Source organism: Fistularia commersonii, chromosome 35 (genome assembly GCF_037954325.1).
Source record: "Fistularia commersonii isolate RoL2024-O1a breed Wild chromosome 35, RoL_Fcom_v1.0, whole genome shotgun sequence".
In the NCBI taxonomy this organism is placed as follows: domain Eukaryota; kingdom Metazoa; phylum Chordata; class Actinopteri; order Syngnathiformes; family Fistulariidae; genus Fistularia; species Fistularia commersonii.
Genome location: NC_141318.1, coordinates 3282668 through 3305969, shown reverse-complemented (window position 1 = coordinate 3305969; position 23302 = coordinate 3282668). Strand labels below are relative to the sequence as shown.

Genomic DNA, 23302 nt, shown 5'->3' with positions numbered 1-23302 from the left:
ATAAACAAATGCAGCGGGTTTTTTTGGAGGAAAAAAGGCACTTGGAGGCATTTTTTGGATAAATCTTCATGTGTGCGACCTTGCTAAACACCATCCAGATTCCCAGCTGCAAGCTCATCAGGCTCTCACGCTACTCCTGATTGGACTTTGCACACACACACACACACACACACACACACACACACACCAAGGAGGGGAAACGTGTGATTAAGCTGGAAGGCCTTTTGGAAGCCCGCATTTCCATACAAGTAGTTGCAGGACACTCGCGGTCGGATTGACTCTGGAGGTCCATCAGCGAGATCTTCAGTTTGAAGAACCTGACAGGATGATGATCCAGAAACATGACGCTTTAGAGTTAAATAAAAATAAATTAAGTCGCAGGCAAAAGCTTCGGGGTCGGATTAGCTGAGTGCGTGGCAGGGTCGGGGGCCTCAGGTGGAATCCTGCAAACCTCTGCAGCTGTCAATCAAAGCCCAGGCGGTCGTGTCGGCTCTTTGTCCACAAGGATGATGAAACAGCTTTTATTCCAAAGTTATTTTGACTGATGATTGACTTTAATAACTGTGTTTAATGAAATCCCCCCAACACACACACAAACACACACACCACTGCACGTCTCCACAAATTTGACTTCACAGTGATGTCTGTTGACACGTGTTTACGCCTGAAAAAGGATGCTGCTGTCAGACAGATGCCTCCCAATGAATCTGCTGTGTTTCTGCAAGTAAAAAACAAAGCAGCAATAAAAACAGTGTGTGTGTTTGGACTGCTTTTCCCTCGCAGGGTTTTAGGGGAGCTGACAGGAGTCAGGGTTCAACTGTTCACCTAAATATAGATATAGATAGATGGATAGGTATAGATATATAAATATTTTGCGTTGAAATCCCTGGTTTCATTGGGGCAAGAGGCGGGTTTTAGCTGGATTGGCCACCTGTCAATCACGGGCGTCCAACCATTCACCCTCTCATCAACACCTGAGGATGATTTGGTCTTCAATGAATGTACCGCGGGAGGCGGAGAACCTGGAGAACCCGGGCAGAAGAACCGGCAGAACCCAATAGAGAGAACCCTGTCAACCAGATCAGAACCAGGAACCTTATGGGGCTGGGATAATAAGTCATCTCCTTTTCCTACAAGTTTATCAGTTTGTCCTGAATTTGATTTCCACTTTGGTCCATGACGTCATTGTTCAGAGAAGTTAAAACACACAAACACAGAATATTAAAAAAAAAAAAAAAAACTTTTATTTTGAAAAGATTCACAGGAAGTCGCCCCCGTACTTCCGGTGTGGTTTGAAAGAGCTGGTAAGAGCGAGCGCGCCGGCGGCAGTGCGCTCCGCCTCAGCCGCACCGACGCACGCCGGCGGACGGACGGACGGACGGACGGACGGACGGAGCGCCACAGTCCGGGGACAGGAGGTGGAGGAGTGAAGTCTTCCTTTCTTTCTGTCTCTCTTTCTTTCCTTCTCCACGCTCCCTGTCCTTCCCCGGTCGTGGTTCCGGTGTTCGGTCCCGGGCGCGGATGGAGCGGGTCCGGAGATGAGCGACGCGGAGGTCGGGACGCGGACGCGCAGGTAAAGTGACTTTTTCTTCTTCTACTTCTTCTTCTTCTTCTTCTTCTTCTTCTTCTACTTCTTTTTTTTCTTCTTCTCTCACTCTGTTCATCATGCGTTCCCTCGCCATCTATGAACTTTTGTGGTCCGGTGCAGAGCCCGTGACAGGGACTTCCGGTCAGTCATTTCCTGTTTACAATCATAATATTGAATGTTGATTGGTCAACGCTCTTAATGGAACCCTCCTATCCATCCTCTGATTCCCGATCGGCCACCGATTGTTTGTATTGATCGGGTGTGTGTTGCCCACCTGGAGCGCTGACCTTCTGGTTGACCTTTACGGGCCCCTCCGGCCCGCCGCCGCCACTTTGCGGCGTCCGGCGTGCTATGCTAATGCACACGAAGGAGTCTAATTTCCCAAAACCTAATGTTTTGTTTTTCTTTCAACCTTATTTTTGCTTTTCGTCCAATTATTTAAAAACCTGCGAGGTTGTCATGGGAATTTATGGCCGGAGCCTGATATAGGGAATTTTTTTAAACCATAACTTTGATCAAAAATGTCATCCACCCCTCCGGCTCCCGCTGCCGAGATGTAGTTCTGCACACCAGACGCTCTGCATCTCGGGTTCCTCCTCTAGATAATCGTTTGAAAATTGTTTTTTTTTTTTTTTGTCTTAAAATGGAAGAGACGGGCTGATTTGATTGGCCGTCGCCGACGTTGCTCGCTCTCTGAATTAATGCAATCTTTCTGAAACTTGTTTTCAGAGTTACATCTGCAGTGATGCCCACACACACACACACACGAACACACACACACACACACACTCTTTACTGCCTCCGTTCTCCCCCTTTTCTCTCTTCTTTTTCATCTTCTCGTGCATCCCGCCATATTCCAAGCGTGCACATGCGAGGCAGTCCTCCTTTTTTGTTAGCGTTATGAACCCAAATCTGATTTGTGTGCCAAAAGAAAAATAAGCTAATGCTTTTTTTCCATTAACTTTGGGACATGATTGTTAAATAACATCTCCGGGGTCGATCGACCAGACAATAGGCGGGTAAAGCAGACCTGGCGGTTTCCTTCAGAAGGTTGAAGACAAACCTTTGTGACGGAGCCTCGGCTATCTGCAAGTGTAGCGCGTGGTTAGCGGCGCGGCTAAAGCAAGCTAGCCTTCGGGGGGCTCTGCAAAGGCGGCGGGTAGGAGGAGCGAGACGGAGCTCTCCAGGGTGCTGTGGCTCAGAGATCACACCAGGGTTTTCTCTGAGGAAGAGCCAGGAGGAGGACAAATCATCTGCAAACGTTGGGATGAAGAACTCCTCCTGAAACGAAGGCTGGCCGAGAGACGAAACACACCGTCTCCCACTCGAGAGATCACCTCTTACACAGCTTGTGTGTGTGTGTTTTGTTGCATGAGGCATCCATAGGTGAAGGTCAGAACCGTTGCCTCATAAGCATGAAGGTTCTCTCCGGATTCTCCGGGTTCCTCCAAAACAGTCACTGAAGCCTCTGAATTGACCAATCCCAGCTGTTCCTGGGTCCAGAGGCGGGGTTTCTCCTGGATGGGTCACCTGTCAATCACTGGACCTCAAACAGACTGAGGGAGGAAGACGGAGAAGAACCCAGACAGGAGAACCTGGAGAGAAACCATGCAGGAGGGATCTGCTGATGATTACGCAAACCATTTTACTTTCACGTTCTTTGACGGCGATCACGACGGGAGTCGGTGGAACCCGGTTCTTGTAGCAGAACCCGGCTCAGTGACGGTCGATCCCAAACACACACGCAAACCTTCTGCTTCCATTTTCGAGCTTCGGGGCGGCGATTGTGCGAGAAATGAGAAAATTGCGGTCGAAGAATGTTCTGCATTTGGGGTAGAGTGTGTGTATGTGTGTGTGTGTGTGTGTGTGTTGGTGTGTGCATGCAAGTGAAGGCCTGCTCTATAAACAAAACTGTTTATTGAATCAACAGTGACCCGGACGTGTGTGTGAGGCGTGCTGTGTTCACACAAACACCAGCGCTCACCCAAACAGACACGTTTCTTCTTTTATTTTTTTTCCCATCCCATCAGCCAATTACGGCTCTCTCTGGTGATGAGGTCATCGCGGCGGTCCGTGCATTTGTAGTTAAACGGCGTGTTGTGACGGCGGTCATTTTCTGTTGAGATATCCGACACGCTGGCCGGGGAAGAGGAGGGCTGGGGATGAAGACGCAGATGGTCGTGATCCCAGTGAGTGCAGATTTGAGGGCCACCTGCTCTGAATGGGTTGCTCGCTAACGCGTGGCCTCTTCGCGCGGCACCGGATGATTTACCTCCAGCGTTTCTTACACACACGCACTCACACACACAGTCCCGTTGTTTTCAAGTGTCTGCCATCACTTCGGCATTGATAACAACTCTTTCTCAACCCCTCCGTCTTCCAACGCCGGCGCTGATCTCTCTATATCTTTACGTGTTTTCTACCGGAGCGTGAAATTGAGCCCCCCAAAACACACACACACACACACACACACACACCGGTCAATATCACAGCTTAGTTGTGATCTGCTCCTTAATTCAATCCCGGGTCTCCTCCTCTGCTCCTCTATGGCGCCCTGCAAAAAGAAAAAATCCGGGGAGTGGAGAGCACCCTATCCCTCATCTGTTGACCCATGGTGGGATTCGTATGTGTGTGTGTGTGTGTGTGTGTGTGTGTGTGAGTGATCAGTGCAGGCCCTCTGATTGACAGACTTTGTTTGCAATGGTGTCTGCGCTCTTTGTTCTGCAGGCGTGGGTAATCCCACACCATCGAGCAGTTTGCCTTCATCCAGCTTCCCCCCTGCTCTCTAATGAACATTCACACACTCGCCACTCGCTGCCCCCCCCCCCCCACACACACACACACATTTTCTACTGAGGTTCCAGCCTGAGGAGTTTAAGATTCTCTACATGCAGAGGCTAATTATGACCACCATGTTTTCAGTGTAAGCCAGTCCAGCTGATTAGCTTGATTTTAGCACGATGTTCCTCAGCAGAGAAGCAAACACCTCTTATGATCTGAAAGTTGGACTTCCTGCGAGCCGCGCTGGGCTCACAGGCCGGCTTTCGGCGGGCTGCTGCGTTGCTAACAGTCAATTAGCATCTTTCGTTGCTGCACGCATGTGTTTGTGTGTGTGTGTGTGTGTGTGTGTGTGTGTGTGACTTGCCTGGTTGAGCTCCGTGATGTTCCAGATGCAACGAGCAGAACCATAAAGAAGCAGAGGAGCTCGCCGCTCTCGCACATCACCGGAGACAGGAAGTGTGAGATGACCACACACACACACGCACACACACACACACACACACACACACACACACACACACACACACACACACACACACACACACAACTGAAGGAATGAACTCTAAAGGCCCTGTCCTGTCAGAGGTCAGGTTGCCAGACGTTCACCTCCAAGGCAAGTGTGTGTGTGTGTGTGTGTGTGTGTGTGTATGTGTGTGTATGTGCTCACCTACTGTTATGTGGAAAACAGAGGTTGGCTGTGGAAAGGAGAGACGGACACACACTCGTCCTCTGGGATGCCACTCATCCCTCCACGTCCTTCAGCACCTCCAGACAAATGTTTCAGCCTTTTGTGCGTGTGTGTCTGTGTGTGTGTGTGTGTGTGTGTGTGTGATGGCGAGGAGTCGCTTTCCTGGTCGCTTCCGGACATGGGCCACGGATCTGGAAAGAACGAGCGACCGCCTGTGTGTCTGTGTGTGTGTTCATTCAAATGCGCGAGTCAGCCTCTGAGATATTCGAACGCAGTAAAACGTCTGCTCCTTTTCTCCAAGAATCAAGCTCCCGCGATGCAACTGCACTGATTATATTATCAGACATAATCTCAGCCCTAATTTGCCTCGATAATCTGCATATTCTGTGTCTCTGGACTGTAGATTTAGGGGGAGAGGAACAGACAATCTCTGTTTATCTAAATGCTAATAAGAACACTTTGCTTTCCTGCAGGATCAAAGTTACATTTGAAATATTCAGATAAAGATGAGAAGAATGATCACAACAAACCAGGAAATTCTTTTTAACAGAGAACAAAGAGAATACTGTTTGTTGCACACACACACACACACACAAGTGCACGCAGACTCACACACATACACGCGTGCAAACACTTACACGCATGCACACACTCATTCATCACAGAAGGTTTTTTTCATTATTATAAAACCATTAAGGTGAGCGATACCGGGTTTGAGAAACCGCCGAGGTGTGTTTAAGGAAAAATGACCTCCGGTTCCATCGCGGCGCCTCGACACGTTTCCCCGAAAAAAAATAGCGAGGGGAAAATGACGCCGCCATCCGTTTTTAGCGTGATAAGGAGCAAGAAGGGAGGGTAATGCTCCGCCAGACGGGATGAATGTGAGATTGAGGTAACGGATGTTTCCCGCAGATTAAACGTCTTCCTGAAGTTTCCTCGTGTATTTCAGGGTGTAGATGGTGATCGGGACGGTATTTATGAGCGGTTGCCGGTCTGAACGGGCCGGGTCGGGCCCGCCTGAATTGCTTCCCGCCACGTTTGATGAGGACATCATCTCACCGGCGGCCGGAGTAAATAATCCCATCAATCTGCGTCCCCTTGTCAGGCTACTGGTTATTTCGCCAAGTCAGCCATTACGGCGCCGCCGTGAGTCATCAGAGGGGAGTTGGATGTGTGTGTGTGCAGGGTGATGGTGATAAGGGGAAGTTAGGGTCTTGACTCGGGCGCCATCTTGATCTTTGAAACACGATCAAGCCGTTCCAGCCCCATTGTTTTTGTTTTTTAAGTAGGAAAAATGCACTTCAGAAACAACAAATAATGTATAAAAGACATAATAATCCACAGGGGAGAGTTCAGATCAAACTGATGCTGTTTTTCTCTCTCTCCTCGCATACACACTCACACACACACACACACACGGATAAACTTATGCTTGCCTGGCGCCGTGCATGCCCTCTGGCTGATGTGGATGATGGGAAATCCTCCAGCAGAGATTGTCTCCTTCCGCCTTGTCCTCTGGCGTTTGTCTGCGGCACGCTCGCCGGCGTGCACGTGGACGGGCTGCTGGAGCCGAGGGCCGAGACCCTGCTTCTGATTGACGGCGGAGCAGGTGTGTGTGGATGGAGGTCCACCCCGGCAGGCTGGAGCTGCTGAAGACACTCTTTAGATCCTCTCGGTGTAAAAATATGTCACTTTTTGACATGTAAACAAATAAATATGACCTCCCGTCCACTAGAGGGCGCCACATTCTTCTCGCATCAGGCTAGCCGCCACGCTAGCCTGTTGTACATTGTGAACTAGCCTGTCTGGCTGCTCGTCAACAGCCAATCACATGGCACCACTGTGTTGGGTGGAGGTGTGTGTGTGTGTGTGTTTGTGTGTCTGTGTGTGTGTGTCTGTGTCTGTGTGTGTTTGTGGTTCTTTGCGTGTGTTCGCAAAGAACATTCTGTTTTTGTTCGTAATTTTGCCGCAGACGCACCGGCTACTTCCTGTTTTGTGGCTCTGTGCCGCATGGCACCGCAATCCAGGAACATGTGCACGTGTGTTTGCGTTTGTGTGTGTGTGTTTGTGTGTGTGTGTGCGCGTTTCCCGTGCAATCTTTTTCCTTTTAAGTGTAGCGGTTTTTCTCTCCGCTCCATTGTGTGACGGTGAATCATCGGGGTCACGCAAGGAAAAGTTTCTCTCTCCTTTATATTCAAACACAAGTCTGAAGGTCTGAAAACCGACCTTCATACACCGTGGGAGTCTTAATGGTGTGTGTGTGTGTGTGTGTGTGTTAATGCGTGCGTGTGTGTAGGCCTCAAAAGTACCAGTCGTAAGTGGTACAATTCTGCACGGTTCATTTCTGGGGCTCTTTTCTTTTTATGCCCACCCTTTTCCCTGAGGGTGTAGTCAATACAATTTCTGAACTGCCTGAATGACTTGGATAAAACGCGCGCACACACACACACACACACACACACACACACTCCGTCACTGCCACCTGCATTAACAGGAGCCGAAATTAAGTGCCCGCAAGTTCAATATTAAAACATTTTTGTTTTAAGTAGAACAAACTCATATAAAATCAGCTCTGCGCGCTGCCATCATATACTGCAGCACGCACACACACACACTTCATTAATGGGTGTTGCGTTTGTGTGTATTTCGCAATATTACATTATCAGTCTGCAGGCTCTCGCGGAAAATTGTGTGTGTGTGTGTGTCATGTAATATTAATGCTGATGTAGGAGAGAAATTAACCCCCGTGTTGATGAACGTGACCAGTCGGCTGCATCAGATGAAGCCATCTTCATATATAATCTGGCTGGTGGGCGGAACGTGGATTTTTTTTTTTAAATTTCAAATTAGCTCAGCTTGCTGTGTCGGATGCGATTGAACCCGATGCCGTGGTCACGTGACCCCCGGCACGGTTCACTGAGAGTATTTATCTAAAGGCATTAGCTGTGCTAGCCTCCGCTGCTACCCGTCCCCCTTGGAGTCCGCGGGCAGAGACTGGCCACTTCACACCTTCAAGATATTTTAATTCTCATCAGGTATTTCCTCTAATTTTCACGAGAGGTCACACGCGGACGGGTCGGGGGTTAAAATCCTCAGACGGATCCATCAGCTGAAGTCAGAGGACGATCTGACGGGCGTTTACTAGCGTCTGCTTCCCCCACAGCGTCAGGAGAACGGCCATCCTTCATGCTAACTGTCAATTAGCCTGCAAACTCCACACACACTGTTACCCCTCCCGCAGCCCTAATCAAACGCGATAATTGAAAACTCCCTCGTTGGCGCTTTGAGCCCTTTCAGTTCTTAACCGTTTCGGTTATGCATGTGTTCTGCTAACACGAGAACACACAACCTTCATAGGCGACTTGGGCAGAACCAACTCTTTTGCATGTTGTTGCTGTAACACTGTCTTAAAAGGGTGCAAAACTGGAGTGGGACACACCGATTCTAAGTGTGTGTGTGTGTGTGTGTGTGTTTCGGTATGCTCACAATTGCACACTCCCACACACACCGAAAGATCAAGCCCTTCGTCCTCAGCTGCCTTTGTCACATATGGGTCTATTTAGCCTCAACAGCGTTATTTAATTATGTTTCTTTAGCAGACGCAGAGTGTGTCATCTGGCTAGACCCAAACACACACACACACACACACCCCAGATGATATATTTAAAGTGTTGTCGTTCTGATTTCCCGTCACTGATGGGGACCCCCGCGAGAGAGAGGGGGGCGAAGGTGAGGAATTTCATCTGTTCGTGGGTTTAAGTGATTACAGCAAACGCCAGCAACGGTGTTAGCAGATTTACTCCAGATTAAACCGACTTAGCTGGATCAGCGCTCACCCTCGCCCTTTCTCCCTCCTCACCCTTAAAATTAGCACGGGGCTCAAAGTGAGGCTATTTGTCCTGGTTGAAAAATTTCAGTTTCAATTAAATCCTTTTTATTTAACCGGCACGGCGAAGCTCCCGCGTCCTTCAGCGCCACCCAGTTTATTTAATGTTATTATATCCCAATCTTAGCCGTTAGCATCCGGTTGCTCTCATGAGGGAACCTTGCGTGACAAGTGCATCAACTTGGGAGTTTTCAGAGATACAAGCCATCACTCGGTCGTTTTCCTTTTTTTAATTTTGCCATTTGATACGAGCCCAGATCTGAGCGTTTAAGTGCTGTTTAAAAACACTCACGCCCGCCGATAAGTAGCTTGTCCATGAAGAGATGGAGAAGTTGTTGTGGGTGAGACACCGTGACGGAGAGCATCATCTGTGAGGAGGCAGGAGACATTTAGTGCAGCAGACGGCATCGGACTTTCAAAGCAGGTCAGGGACGGTTTGATCATTTTAAAAACAGGAGCGCCATTGGATGCTCCGTCACTAAGAAGCAATAAAGTGTAGCATAGGTATATTAAGCAATATATTGTAGTATTAAGTATGTAGCGAGTAAGTGAAGTGATAGAGGTAAAATGAAAAACTCCCCCATCCTCCTCTGTCGTTGCCTTCATCTTTGTTTGACCAATCCACTCTCATCATGCATTATTAATTTTTCATGCACTATTTGTTATTTATGAAGTGCATTTTTCTTGTTTAAAAACAACAGGGGGGCTGGAACGGATTACTAGCGGGATTTTAATTTGACATATGAGCAGAATATAGTCGTAGACCAATTATAGTCTCAAGTCTCAAGTGTTTATTGGAAGTTGCTGCTCTGCACTGGAAAGTCACTGGAAAGATGCATTTTTTTTTTTTGCTTTTTACCGCCCCATAAAAGTTAATTTTCCATAAAACACTGGTGTTTGAATCGAAGCGTCAGGATGTCAATGCCGTATTTCAGAATAAGAGCGCTTTGGTTCGTATCATCGTCGGCGCTTGTAAATTGATTATTGCAAAGAAGAACTTCCTGAAAGGCGATAATGTGAATAGAACCCGGCAGTGCCGTGCTCGCGCTGAGGTAAAGGTGCCTCTTGCCGCGGAGGTGCTGTTTAATGCATCGTTGCCAAGGCGACGCGTCAGCTGGCAGTCGGCGTGCAGTTCCGCTCTCAAGGCCGAGTGTGTGAGCAGAGCGCCGGTGACCTCACTCGTAATTTGCGTCACGTTCTCCACGTCTCCATTGATGCTTAGCGCCTCAGACCACAAAGAAACACGAGCGGAAGTCGTATTCTTTGTCTTCTATCTCGACGGTTCGATTCTGACAGGGTTCTCTCCATGTTCTCCTCCCTGGATTCTCTCCGAGTTCTCCGTCCTCGTCCCATAGTCTAAAAAAACAGCTTTGTTGCCCATGAATGGATGGGTGTCTCTGTTTGATTGACAGCTGACCTGTCTGGGTTAAGCCCCGCCTCTTTCTCCAGCCTCAGCTGTGATTGGCTCCAAAGTCATAACTGTATTTTTCCTAAACTGAAACCTCTTTTCTGTCACGTGTGTGCGTGTGTGTGTGTGTGTGTGTGTGTGTGTGTGTGTGTGTGTGTGTTGGGGCGCAGTAGACAACAGGTCTGAGATTATTCATTTCTAATTATAAGGTCAGTTAACTCCAAGTCACATGAGCCCCTCCCTCTCCACACACACACACACACACACACACAGACACACACACCTGGCTTTGGAGGTGTGCATATCCATCTGGCGTTCTCCCCTGGGTTGCCAGACGGATCCGGAAGCTTCTTCATCGCAGATTCTCATTTTTCGGAAATAAAAAATAATAATATTCAGTGGAATTCAATGGGTTTCCATGAGAACGGCCAGCGTGTTACTTTCATGTACTGTTGGTCATGTGGGTGCCTCGATAGTTCCACATTCTTTCCGATAGCAGCACTTGAGTGCGCACGCACACACACACACACACACACACACACACACAGCCATAGATGCAGATAATGTTTTATTGCCTCCAGCCTGCAACCACATTCCATGTTTAGGTCCTTTAATTTTCTTGAGTTAGTGTTAAGAACTTTTATTGCCTCTGTCTGTATCTGTGTGTGTGTGTGTGTGTGTGTGTGTGTGTGTGTGTGTGTGTGTGTATCCCTCATGTTTGCAGCTGTCACAGGTGTGACGGAGTGTGTCAGGAGGTGTTTAGCGGATGCGTCTTCATCATGCATGACAGGCAGCTTGCAGGGTCAGTTTGGTTATGATATACAGCGGCACACACACTCCTGACATTTGTCCCACTGGTATTCAGGTGTATGTGTGTGTGTGTGTATGTGTGTGTGTGTTATAGGTGTCCCTGGGTTCATCGCCCTTCTTGTCCTCCTCATACATCCCTCTGTTGTAGAGACATAATGAGCCTCTCAGCAATGACAGTAGATCTTTTTTTACGGCGGCCATTGCTTCGTGAACAGGGTTAATTAAACCGCCCCGCAACCTGCTGTCTCATGCACGCCGCCTCGTGCACAGGCACGATGAGCCGCAGCAGCAGCTTCACGATAATACATAAAAATCAGTGGCATTTCCTGTGGTTTTGTCATGCTACTGCTATTTCGCCGGGTCCAACAGCAGGGTTGCTAACAGCGCTAGCTGCTTTGCATGGTTTGTGGGCTCAACAGGAAGTTATCGAGGGTGTGTGTGTGTGTGTGTGTGGCGGGGGGGGGGGGGGGTTTGATGGAACAGCTCCCAATGTGTGTGTGTGTGTGTGGGGGGGGGGGGGTCCTCAAACTTGGGCTTTCCTCTGCAGGGGGGTGTGGCATAGCCTTAGCTAGGTGAGGCTAACGCTAACCCCCCTAACGCCCAGGAATGTGTTTACATATTTCTCTCCTCTTCTTTTTCTTGTTTTTTTAATTGGCCTCAGTGCAGCTTTGCTTCATGCAAATCCAGTAATCTTCATTAAGGACTTTTCTTTTCTTCCTCCCGCCCCAGATGTCAGTTCTGAGGCCGAGGCGGCTGGAAAGGGGCTGGAAAGGGGCGTTGGGGTGTCAGCATATGAATTCTTAAGGGTGCAGGCTAACAAATGGAAGCCGGACGCGTTGGTTTGAGCTCCGTTGTTTGTGTACTTTGTGTTGTTGTCCCTTCGGTTTTCAAACTTGCTCTAATTAGTTCGGTGTTTTCAATATTTCCTAAAGGAGGTAAAATGATTAGTTCACTGGGTTATGCAAGCAAATCAGTTTGTTCTTCGAGGGAGGAGGGGGGGGTGGAGAATATACATTATTCTTGATAAACATTTCTTGAGAAAACAAGCAGGGAAATTTGTTTGATTTTTGCTGTTCGGTTAACATTCGCCAAACAGCTCTAACATCTCTCGGGCTGAAAAGTCGAGAAGCGTTCACACACAGTGGGAGAATATAGTTCTCAAATATTGGTTTTGACCTGCGGAGGAAAACAGTTAGATGATCGGAATGTAAAACTGAGAGTCTTTCAAGGCAGATCCTTGTCTGACTGGCCTCCCCGCTCTCCGGCCTGCTGTTTGTCTGATTCCCACTTGAACGCATCACACTGGAGGGCTAACGGTAATCCTGCTGTGGAAACCCCTGGAGGACCAGGGGAGGATTGTGGAAATCATCAACGAGCATCAGTTGTTTCTGGGATATCTTTAGGCGGTGACAAACACATACACATGCACACACAATGTACTGATGGTGTGTGTGTGTGCGTGTACTACATGTGTTAGTTCACTGTAGTATTGTATAAGTGGCTGGGATGGATATGTGCTTGTGTGTGTGTCGTCCGTCCCCTCACCCCTCCATATAAGGAGGGGTGAAGGGACGGGGTCAAGGAGGTGGATGGATGCTGAGGCAGCGAACGCATCTCGCGTTCATCCCCTGAACGCATCACGAGCCAGTAAATTCAAGAATTAAAGGTAAAGTGTGACCACATGGACTTCTATGTCTTGTTTCAAGTTTCTCTCCAGGTTTTCTCATCATGTCCTAGCTCTCCAGTGTGTATGTGTGTGTGTGTGTGTGTGTGTGTGTTGTACCCCAACCCCCCATCGGCCGCTCATAATGTGCTCCTCAGGATTTTTCTGTTTCACCGCCTCCCTGGGATTTACATCGTAGCTCATTGAATCTTCCGCCCTGTTTGGTTTCCCCGCCGGCATCGATTCCCCGCCCCGTCCTCCCTTCGGCAGGCCGTCGTCGCATCTCTGGCTTTTATTTGATTTCATTTTTATTATCCTTAAAATTCACCAAGTTCCATGAGTCATGTCATGACACGACCGCCGCCCTCCTGCGTTAGCGTTAGCATTAGCATTAGCTATATTGGCTATTAATAATGTTACTTTTAAAATCACATCCTGGTTCCGGGTTACATAGCGCCACCCAGATGGAGAATTAATAAAGAATTATTCCCATTGCAGCGCACCTGGCTATCATAACTTGTGTTATTTAAACTACTCGGAGGGGGGGATAAACATACAGACGGATGGAGCGCCAGCAGCGTGGTTGCCGGGCGACGACGGCCCAAATCTTCGCCGTCGTCGATGTCAAGCGTGCATGAAGTGAGACGGATGGGACTCGGTCACGCGCCGCTTTCGCCGTCCCACCGGACCGGCGCCTGGCGTGGGAGGAAGGCCCGGGTTTTTCTTTCCTCCGGGGCAAAAATCCCCCGCAGCCCATTAGGATGATAAACATCCCCCGAGCCCAGCGGTTGTCGTGGCGATGAAGACCCCCGTGTGAATTACAGGGTGATTATCATTTCAAACCATTACAGATTTAATTCATCACTAATGGTGGGAAATCAGCGTTAACCACTTACGGGTTTTGTTTTTTATCTCCAGTTTTTGCTGTTTGCAGGGTTTTTGGAAAATGACATTTTTATTTTTTACGCTAACGTTACAGCTGTAATATTTCAGGTTTTATGTGTGTTTATTCAAGGCTCTGGGGGCACTGGGATGGTTTAACTGTAAATAAAAATAGATTTAAATCCACTGATTTGGTTAAAGAGAAGCTTTAGTTTTTAGGGGCCTTTAAATCCAACAACTGTCAGAACTGCTTTACATTCCTGGCGGCTTATAAGGCTTTTATTTTGAAAAGGCCCCATTCTTGAATTCTTCTTCATACCTGCTCTTGTAAAAATCTTTTATTTCACAAAGACCCCAGCTTGGGGGACGTGGAACGTCGGTTTTCCGAATCCAAAATGGCTCTGTCAACACACACACACACACACATATGTAACTCATGCAGTGGATTTTTTGTCGTCTGATTGGTCAGATTTACGGCGCAGTGCGTCGCCGCGGCGAAGTGATGACACCAGTTAACATGGTGGCCCCGTCCCTGCAGACGGAGGCCCCCTCATGGCGCTCAGATGGCGGCTCAGCTCCAGTTTCCGCCTCTAATCCAGGCTTTTCCCGTCATTCATCATTTTTAATTCATTGTTTTGATCCGGACCATCAGATCTGTTCTCGTCCCTCGCTTTTTTTTTTTTTTTTTTTTCCCAAGTCACGAAACTCACGCACAAGCGCCGACAGCTCTCGATGGCGAAACCTTGGGTTGAGGATTTATACACGGCACCGCAACACGCGTGTAACGACCTCCGAGCCTCTAGATTTACACAGAGCTGCAGGATGCATCGGGATATGCACAGTCCGCTGTGTGTGTGTGTCTGTGTTAGTGTGTGTGTCAGCTGATATAAAATGTCTGTCTGCAAGGTCGACGGGGCTATCTGTTTTGAGACGATCGCCCACTATAATGTGCTGCATGATTAAATAGAAGCAGACACATGAGATGCTAACGGCCGCGGGGCACGTATATGAGCGCACACACACACACACACACACACACTAGAGTCCTACTCATGCTCTCGTGGGCTCACTTCCCCTGAAAATCCAGTTGTCCCGGCTCGATATGAGGCCGCGGCGAGGCGCAGGGGATGAAATGACACAATCCGCTGCTCGGGAAGATCTCCTTTAACCCTTTAAACACGCGTGTTGAGCCGGGATTGGACGCGGCGTCCCTGTTCGTCCGCGTTCGTGCTACACGCCGCGTTAGCGCTGACGCCGACATCTGCATTCATTAGCTTTTTCCGTGTGTGTGAGGTTGAGCTTCGCATTACAGCAGGTAGTGAAGGTTGGGGGACAAAAAAAAATAATAATCTCTTTATCTCGAATATGATCTTCATTATGTAGATTGTTTGGGCGGCGCTGACAGATTTGTGATGTGATGCGGCGCCGCATCCCGGGGTCAGAGGAGGCAAAAACGCATACCAATCATTTGGAAGTCTGAGCCGCGAAGAAGAGGCGAGCACGAAAATGGGGGGAGACCTCGCGACTTTGTACGGAGCCTACGAGCGTCGAATGTTGCACCGACCCTGCGGTGCAGAGGGGAAGTAGGTCGTTTTCATGTCGTCACATGTGAACACATGTCGTCATTGACGACTGTACATTGTAGGATGAGAAGGTGAATGGTCGGATGTCCCTTTTTGTGGCCCTGTGATTGAAGAATAATATAATTATCATTATAATTCTGCCCTCCCCATTCAGTTGGAGTGGTAGCTTGGAGTACAATAGAAAAGAAGTACAATAGAATACAGTATAATAGAAAATTTTATACCAATGGTCCCCAACCCTGGATCATCTGGTCTGCAAATAAAATCTTTCTTGGTATAGTTTTTTCATCAGACCTTCCAGATCTTATATTGAAAAATGACTGTTTGTACTCTGTCACGGCGTTTCACGATGTCGCAGTTTGCCTGCAAAAAGAAAGTTGCATTTCGGAGAAAATATCAAGATTCGTACAGAAGTTACGGGTTTGTCGGAACAGGAGATACACAGCGCTCGCTTTGCATTATTTGTAGCGAAGGGCTAGCTAATGAAGCTCTGAAACCCTCAAAACTTTATTATCTATTATTTTTTATTTTTTTTTATGGTGCAAAATTATTGTAACTGCTTAATATAAAGTGTAATTGTTGTATTCAATGTTCTCGAACCAACGTTCATAATAAAACAAAACATTTTCATGCATTAAACTGGTTCCTGGTACAAAAATGGTTGGGAACTATGCATCAGAAAATCAAGAAAATTTTGGCATTTTGCAGGCACAGTGAAATTTTGTAATGAGACCTCCCATAAAAAATAAAGTTATTTACATAGTGCATAGTGTGGAGTGGTACCTTACAGTACAATAGAAGAGCTATGAAAAGTCTATACATCATGGTTGTCTGTAAATATCATTTCATAGCATTTCAACCGCCGATATATTCCTTATTAAATTACAGGTCATTCATCACGGCCTGGCGCCCGGTGATGTGTGGGTTTTTTCTTGTTTTGTTTTTTTTTTCTTTTTCAAAAAGAAAAGGTATTTATTTTGACAAGATAAAGAGAAATATAGTGGGAGGAAAACGCGTTGTCGTTTTTCTAATGGCGTTGAAAGCCTGCACGCTTTGATAACACAACAGGGTGATGTTTGTGTCCGCTCCGTGTCAGCAGGGACCCGCGGCGGTGGGATGGCGGCGGCGGCGAGAACGGAACGGAATGGAATTTGAAACGTTTTAGCCAAAAAATGTTCCCACGCTCAAGGTGTTTTTTGCAGAAACGTTTCAGATTTCGTTTCGTTCTCCAACGTCGAGGGAAGGACGACACGGGGGGGGGGACGCCAGAAGATGGCTGATGGTTTTGCTTCAACTTTACACATGTGTGTGTGTGTGTGTGTGTGTGCACTGATGAGCGTCTCCGTGTCGCATGTAGGCTTGACGGCGAAACAGTGCTGAGGAGGGGCCTCATGTGTTGGACCTCCTCGGCGTTCTGGACCCCGCCGACCCCCATCCTCCCTGCGTCAGTGGGATGTCCCAGGTCTGCCTCCTCTTGGTCTTCTTCATGCTCTGCGGCTGCGAAAAGGTAAGACCCCCCCCCCCCATACACACACACACACACACACACACACACACACACACTTAACCCCCGTGACCTGCAGGCCTCCTCATCTAAATCCCTGGAGCTCCTGAAGGAGCAGTGGAGCACCTACAGGAACCAGTGTCTGGACTCCATCAACACGGCGCCCCCTGCCACAGGTGAGCACGCCAGCCGCCCCCGTCCAGGTGGACCTCACGCAATCGACCTTTTCTGACCTCCGCAGGGGTCGTGTGCAACAAGACCTTCGACCAGTACGCCTGCTGGCCCGACGGGCTTCCCGGGACCACCGTCAACGTGTCCTGCCCCTGGTTCTTGCCCTGGTACCAGAAAGGTGGGTGTCCGCGAGCGCGCCGATCGGTGGTGTGTTAAAACAGGGGACTGGAAATGTAATTCTAACTCCGTTACTCCCTTGAAACCCCCCCCTCTTCCGGATGGAAAGCTCACAATGCCTGAGCATGAACAAGCTTCAGGGTAATCCATGTTATCACGGAGGGCCTTAAATTAGCTTGCGCCACCAGGGAGAGCCCCGAGCGTTAGCTCCCATAGTTAAGGGGATTCGGCGAATCATTGAGTCTTGAATCAGCAGGAGCATCTTTACAATGGTCGTAATCAATGTTTACAGCCCTGAATGTAGCTCGCATGCACTCATGTACTCTCACACACACACACACACACACACACACACGCGCGCGCGGGTTTACTTATAGCATGTTTCCATGCGTCTGCTAAAACAGTCCAGAAAGGCCTGGTCTACAGGATCTGCGGTAAAGACGGCCGATGGGCGCAGAAGAACACCAGCGAATGCGAGGACGACCCTGGCCAGGTGAGGTGTGTGTGTTTGTGTGTGTGTGTGTGTGTGTGTGTGTGTGTGTGTATCGATAGAACGCTGGTGTTCTCAGGGCTTCATCCCCGGACTCTTACAAATTGCCCCCTTTCTCTTATGACTCAAAATCATCTCTTTTTTTTTTTTTTTTCTTTTTAATTCCCTGAAAGGTTTTTTTTAGGAAATGAAAAAGCATTTTCATTGAATCATGTGAGATCCCCTCTCAAAGGTCGCCATGGAGACCAGGTAGCTACAGCCCTCTGCAGAGACACGGCTGCCGTCCCCAGATCTTTCGTCCTGACAAAACTTTGTTCGGATGTACGTGCGTGTGCGTGTGTGTGTGTGAAATGTGTTCCTTGACTTGCCCTGTCTTTATGTGTGTGTGTGTGTGTGTGTGTGTGTGTGTGTTGCAGCAGCAATATGGCCGCATCCTCAGTCAGTTCCGCGTCATGTACACGGTGGGATACTCGCTCTCTCTGGGGGCTCTGCTGCTGGCCCTGGGAATCCTCATCACCTTCAGGTACCGCCTTCGTGAGGAAAGCAATTGAAGCAAACACACACACACACACACGCAAACACACACTGTCACCTCTGCACCAGAAAGCTCCACTGCATGAGGAACAACATCCACATGAACCTGTTCGCCTCCTTCATCCTGAGAGCCGCCTCCATCCTGGTGAAGGACGCCTTGCTGACCCTCACCCTCGACCCCAGGGGGGCGGCCGACACGCAGGCACAGGCCTGGATTAGCATCCCGGTGAGAGATAACACACACACACACACACACACACACACACACACACATACACGCCTCCCCTCCGGAGTCTATTAAGATAAAATTATTGTTCGGACCAGAGTGCCATTGAATGAGACATTTTGGAATGGGAGTCATGTACAAGATCATCAGCAGAATATCCAGTTATTACACACACACACACACACACACACACATTTTTTTTCCGTCTGACGGAATTTTCTCCTCATCCACCTCCACCCTTCCTCGCTGTCAGGCGGTGACGTGGTGCCGCGGCGCCATGGTGATGATGCAGTACAGCGTGATGGCCAACAACTACTGGCTGCTGGTGGAGGGCATCTACCTGCACAGCCTGCTGGTCATCACCGTCTTCAGCGAGAAGAAGTACTTCTACATCTACCTGCTCATCGGCTGGGGTGAGAGGCGGCGGTGATGGCGGCGGCGGCGGCGGCGGCGGCATGGAGCCGCTTCATGAAGATCGCTGTTTGGAAAAGTTCTAGATTATGTGTTATAATATAGAAAGGGAACCTCTAGCACATTGCTGATAAAGCTAAATAAAGCTAAGGATGCTAATCCGGCATGTGGGTGATGATGATGACGCTGCAGAGCGCCGTCATCATCGGGGTGTGAGCCCCAAGTGGGCGGGGTCAAAGGTCAAGGAGGAGGCTGTGGGTAAAAGGACGCGAGTGATTTGATTTTTCGGGGGAATTTAAGCCCGGAGGAAGTTAGCGTGACCTGAATCCCCCGACATGTTCAATCCTTCTTCATCCTCAGGTGCGCCGCTCATCTTCGTGTCGCCCTGGATCACCGTCAAATATCTCTATGAGAATGAAGAGTAAGTTTTTCCTCCTCTTATTTCATCTTTCGCGTTTCCATTTTTTAAACGCCGCTTTATATTCTACTGTGTGTGTGTGTGTATGTGTGCAGGTGCTGGGAGAGAAATATTAATATGGGCTACTGGTGGATCATTCGCTCTCCGATACTCTTTGCCTACATGGTAAGACTCTTCCTGCCATCCCCGTCATGGTCTATTTCCTGGTGCAAAAAACTGTCGGTCGACAGGGGTCATCGCATGGCGTTGCTGCTGTCCTGTTCTGTGATTGGCCGGCAAGCAACGGCCAATCAGAGCTAAGGAGCCACCGTGAGGACGCCAACGGGCCTTTTTCTTTTCCACCTGGTCCGGCTGTTGCTTAGAAACAGCATTCTTTTAAAATGTTAGACTCGGTCTCGGTAAAATGCTTGCGTGATAAGGGAGTACGCAAATCCAAGGTGCACCGCGTCCACAAACATGGACAGGGAGTGATGTTTATTTCACCACCAGGGGGCGCCAAAATGTTTTGTTTTTTTTTGTTTGTTTGTTTTTGTTTTTGTTTTTTGTTTCAGGGAATGCAAATCATGTTTTGGAAATCATGCAGAGGTAAAACTTTTTGTTGCTTTATGTCTTCCTGAATAATTTCGATTGTGACGGGGTCAAAATGTCCCCCAGTGTTCCCACCACTTCCTGGAAGCCGTTTTTGTTTGAAATATAACTGTAAACACACACACACATACTCAGAAATAAACACACACACACACACAAACGCAGAAAATTAATTATGGAATTCCTCTGGTGTGTTTCCTGCCCCAACGTTCCCATAGAGACAAGTAACACGGATGGATGGACACACTTAGGAGCGCGCACTAACACTAACAGCGGCGACCTTCCGCAACCTCATGCGACAGCGTACGTGCACAAGCACACACACACACACACACACACACACACACTCACAGGCATTGGGACGTGCAGAGACCCCGATACTTCCTGCAGCGGTTCAAGTGCGCTCCCATTATCACACTCGCTGAAAATAGAGTAGTGCGAGGGCTCACTTCCCGAACACGGGTGTGTCGGCCCCCCTGTGCTCGCGCTCACGCTCACACCCGTGGTCGTGCTCGCCGTTCGCGCCCGCCAGGTGTGTAAACACATCTGTGCGCATGACACACACGCCTTACCAAACTTGGAGAGCTTCTAGCGTGGAGGCTGTCACAGTGGGTGCGGTCTGTCATCCGAAAGGGTTCTGCATAGCGTCTGTGTGTGTGTGTGTGTGTGTGCGTGTGTGTGTGCGTGTGTGTGCAATCCGATTAAACCCAGGGCCTCCGCTCACCGTTTCCTCTCCCCTTGTTCCAGATTAACTTTTTCATTTTCATCCGAATCATCAAAATCCTGATGTCCAAACTCCGAGCTCACCAGATGAGATACACCGACTACAAGTTCAGGTAAGGCGGGTCCTGGTTCCGATCCGCTGGGTTCTCCATGTTCTCCTGCCTGGGTTCTCGCCAGGTTCTACATTTACCTCCCACAGCATCATTTGGTACCAGTCCACAAAGAAAATATTTCTCGGTATGAATTATAGTTTTTTTCATTAGGCCTTCTGCATCTTATTTTCAAAAACGTCTGTGTCTGCCTTCACCTCACTGCAACAGCTAGCTAGCGCTAGCTATCACAAGCTAGCTTTGGAGAAGATTTTTAATTGTTATTGTGCAGGCACAGGGAAATTTTGTAATGAGAGCTACCGGCTCAGAGCGTGAACAGGTTTTTTCGAAGAATAAAAAAATAAAACTAAATAGACATACAAGTTATTTACGTTGTGCGCTGTTATATATATGGTGCAGATGGCATGAAGGGTGAGTTGAGCAATAAAATGAGCCAGAAACAAAAGTTGCAAGAGAGCTTTTTCAGGAGGAAACTGGCAAATGATGAGGCCACAGAGGCGTCGCAGACTGCCAGCAAAAAGAAAATACCAAAATTCCTACCTAAGGTACAGGTTCACCGCAACAGGTGATACACAAACTCCGCACCTGCTATAGCAGTGAACGGCTAGCTAATGAAGCATTGTATTCAGTTGTTAATTGTTGTATTCAGATTAAATACTTCTAACTGGTCCGCAGAAACATTTTCATGCACAAAACTGGTCCGTGGCACAAAAAAGCAAATGGAAGCTGCTCCAAATTGTGTGGATGAGAAGGTGAACGGTCGGATGTCTGAACATGTGGCCCGTGATTGACAGCTGTCACATCCAGGTTAAGCCCCGCCTCTCTCTTGGTTTAGCCCCGCCCCTCCATCATGGGTGAACTGTGCAGACAAATGTCATCAAGACATAAATGTACAGCTTTGCTGTGGATGGATGGATTCCAGGGTGGGTCTCCATCTCCACCAATCCTACAGTAGCAAACACAATGCATTGTTTGAATGCAGCCAATCAGTGGCTTTGAAAAAAAAAAAAAAGAATAAATAATAAGATCAACCCATCGCTGTCCAGGTTGGCGAAGTCCACCCTGACGCTCATCCCTCTGCTGGGGATCCACGCCATCCTCTTCACCTTCGTCATCGACGAGTCCGTCCCCAAAGGCTCCATGCTGCGCCTCGTCCGCCTCTTCTGCGACCTCCTCTTCAATTCCTTTCAGGTTGGCCGCTCCGCCCCCTCCCACCGCCGAGTAAATGACAGAAATTTCACGTCAAACGCGTTAAAACCTGCGTCCTCTCCTCCTGCAGGGGCTGCTGGTCGCCATCCTCTACTGCTTCGTCAACAAAGAGGTGGCGGGTTGTGGGATGTCGCGGGAAAATTGGGGATTCCTGCCGCTTTTTTTTCCTTCATCACGCTTCTTCTCTCCGATCCCTGAAGGTTCAGTCGGAAATGCTGAAGAAGTGGAAGCGGTGGAAGCTGGGGAAGGACATCGACGAGGAGTACCGACACACCCACAGCCAGACGCCCCACGTCAAGAGCGGCAGCATCGCCACGGGCCACCCGGCCGACCTGCACGCCGACAGCGACGACGACGACGACGACGAGCGCAGCGGCGGCGGCGGCAACTCGCACAGGCCGAGGAAACCGGAGCGCCGCCCCTCCCGCTCCGCCGGGCCAGAGGACAACCGCCGCCTGGTCTTGTCTTTCACCAACGTGGCGGGGAAGCTCCGGCCCGCCAGGAGCAAACTGGCCTTCCACTTCCCCTTCCTGTCGCAGCGCGGCGCCGCCAGCCGCGCCAGCACCACCACCGAGGACATGTGTCTGGAGGACAGGGCGGCGAGCCGGGCCGGGACTCGGGGCCCCGAGGAAACCGACGTCTGAGGGCCTCCGCCGGGACCCCTGGCGCCTGTCGGGGTCACTCATTGACTTAAGACGTGAAGAATGATTTTGAACAGGTGCCGGAGTGTGTGTGTGCATGTTCCCGCGCCGCTACCGTGCTTGTGGAGGATCTGCTGGAGTAGCATGTTCCTTTTTCTAATGTTTTAATTTATTGACACCGAAAAAAAAAAAAAAAAACTCGAACCCCCCCCCCCCTTTTGATTGTTTCTGTGAATGCGGATCGGTCTAACGTCTGGCGTCCATGCGCTTCAGCGACGGCGAAAAACTACGAACTCAAGTCACTTGCCGAGAGCGGGAAAAAAAAAAAAAAAAGGAAAATATTTTCATCAAGATGCCAAACTGTCGTCTCCGTGTGTTTCTGTCTGTCCCATTAAAACCAGCTGTGTCTGCAAAGAGAACCCGATCCACGCCTGGAGTCTTTACGCACAAACCCAGCGGATCCGCAGAGCACGGAACGTACCATGTTCTGCCTTTTCTGATTTTTGTTTAAAAAGAAACCACGGGCGTCTCCACGTTCTCCTGAGTGGGTTCTCCCCATGTCTCCCAAAATAGCAGCTTCGTTGAAATCGTCCGAGGGTGTGAACAAAGGGGCTCCCTGTGATTGACAGCTGACACGTTACGGTTAACCCCGCCTCCGGATCCAGGAACAGCAGGGATTGGCTGCAGACCCCCCATGGACACAAGGCATAAGCACTATAGGTAATAAATGACTTATATATGTTTATTCTTGTTTTTTTTCTTCCTGCTCATGCCGGAAATATCTACATTAACAGTTGCTGTATGTGTGTGT

At 49.0% G+C, this 23302-nt stretch overlaps 1 protein-coding gene across 3 annotated transcripts; it reads left to right on the top strand.

The window, feature by feature from the left end:
- The first annotated feature begins 1333 nt into the window (after nucleotides 1-1333).
- Nucleotides 1334-23192, top strand: gcgrb (glucagon receptor b). Of its 3 annotated transcripts, XR_015104478.1 has the most exons (15): nucleotides 1334-1573; nucleotides 16647-16796; nucleotides 16873-16969; nucleotides 17035-17142; nucleotides 17546-17634; nucleotides 18048-18154; nucleotides 18235-18391; nucleotides 18645-18804; nucleotides 19163-19223; nucleotides 19316-19385; nucleotides 20556-20644; nucleotides 21688-21832; nucleotides 21921-21962; nucleotides 22051-22568; nucleotides 22893-23192. XR_015104478.1 is itself a non-coding variant. In XM_086142856.1 (14 exons), exons 2-14 carry the CDS (start codon nucleotides 16743-16745, stop codon nucleotides 22492-22494), a joined length of 1623 nt encoding a protein of 540 aa, XP_085998982.1. In that variant the 5' UTR covers nucleotides 1334-1573; nucleotides 16647-16742; the 3' UTR covers nucleotides 22495-22858. The 3 variants fall into 3 exon arrangements, 2 of the variants coding, with proteins under 2 accessions (XP_085998982.1, XP_085998983.1); XM_086142856.1 differs by lacking the exon at nucleotides 22893-23192 and having other exon boundaries at nucleotides 22051-22858; XM_086142857.1 differs by lacking the exons at nucleotides 1334-1573; nucleotides 22893-23192 and having other exon boundaries at nucleotides 14384-16796; nucleotides 22051-22858.
- The last annotated feature ends 110 nt before the right edge of the window (nucleotides 23193-23302 follow it).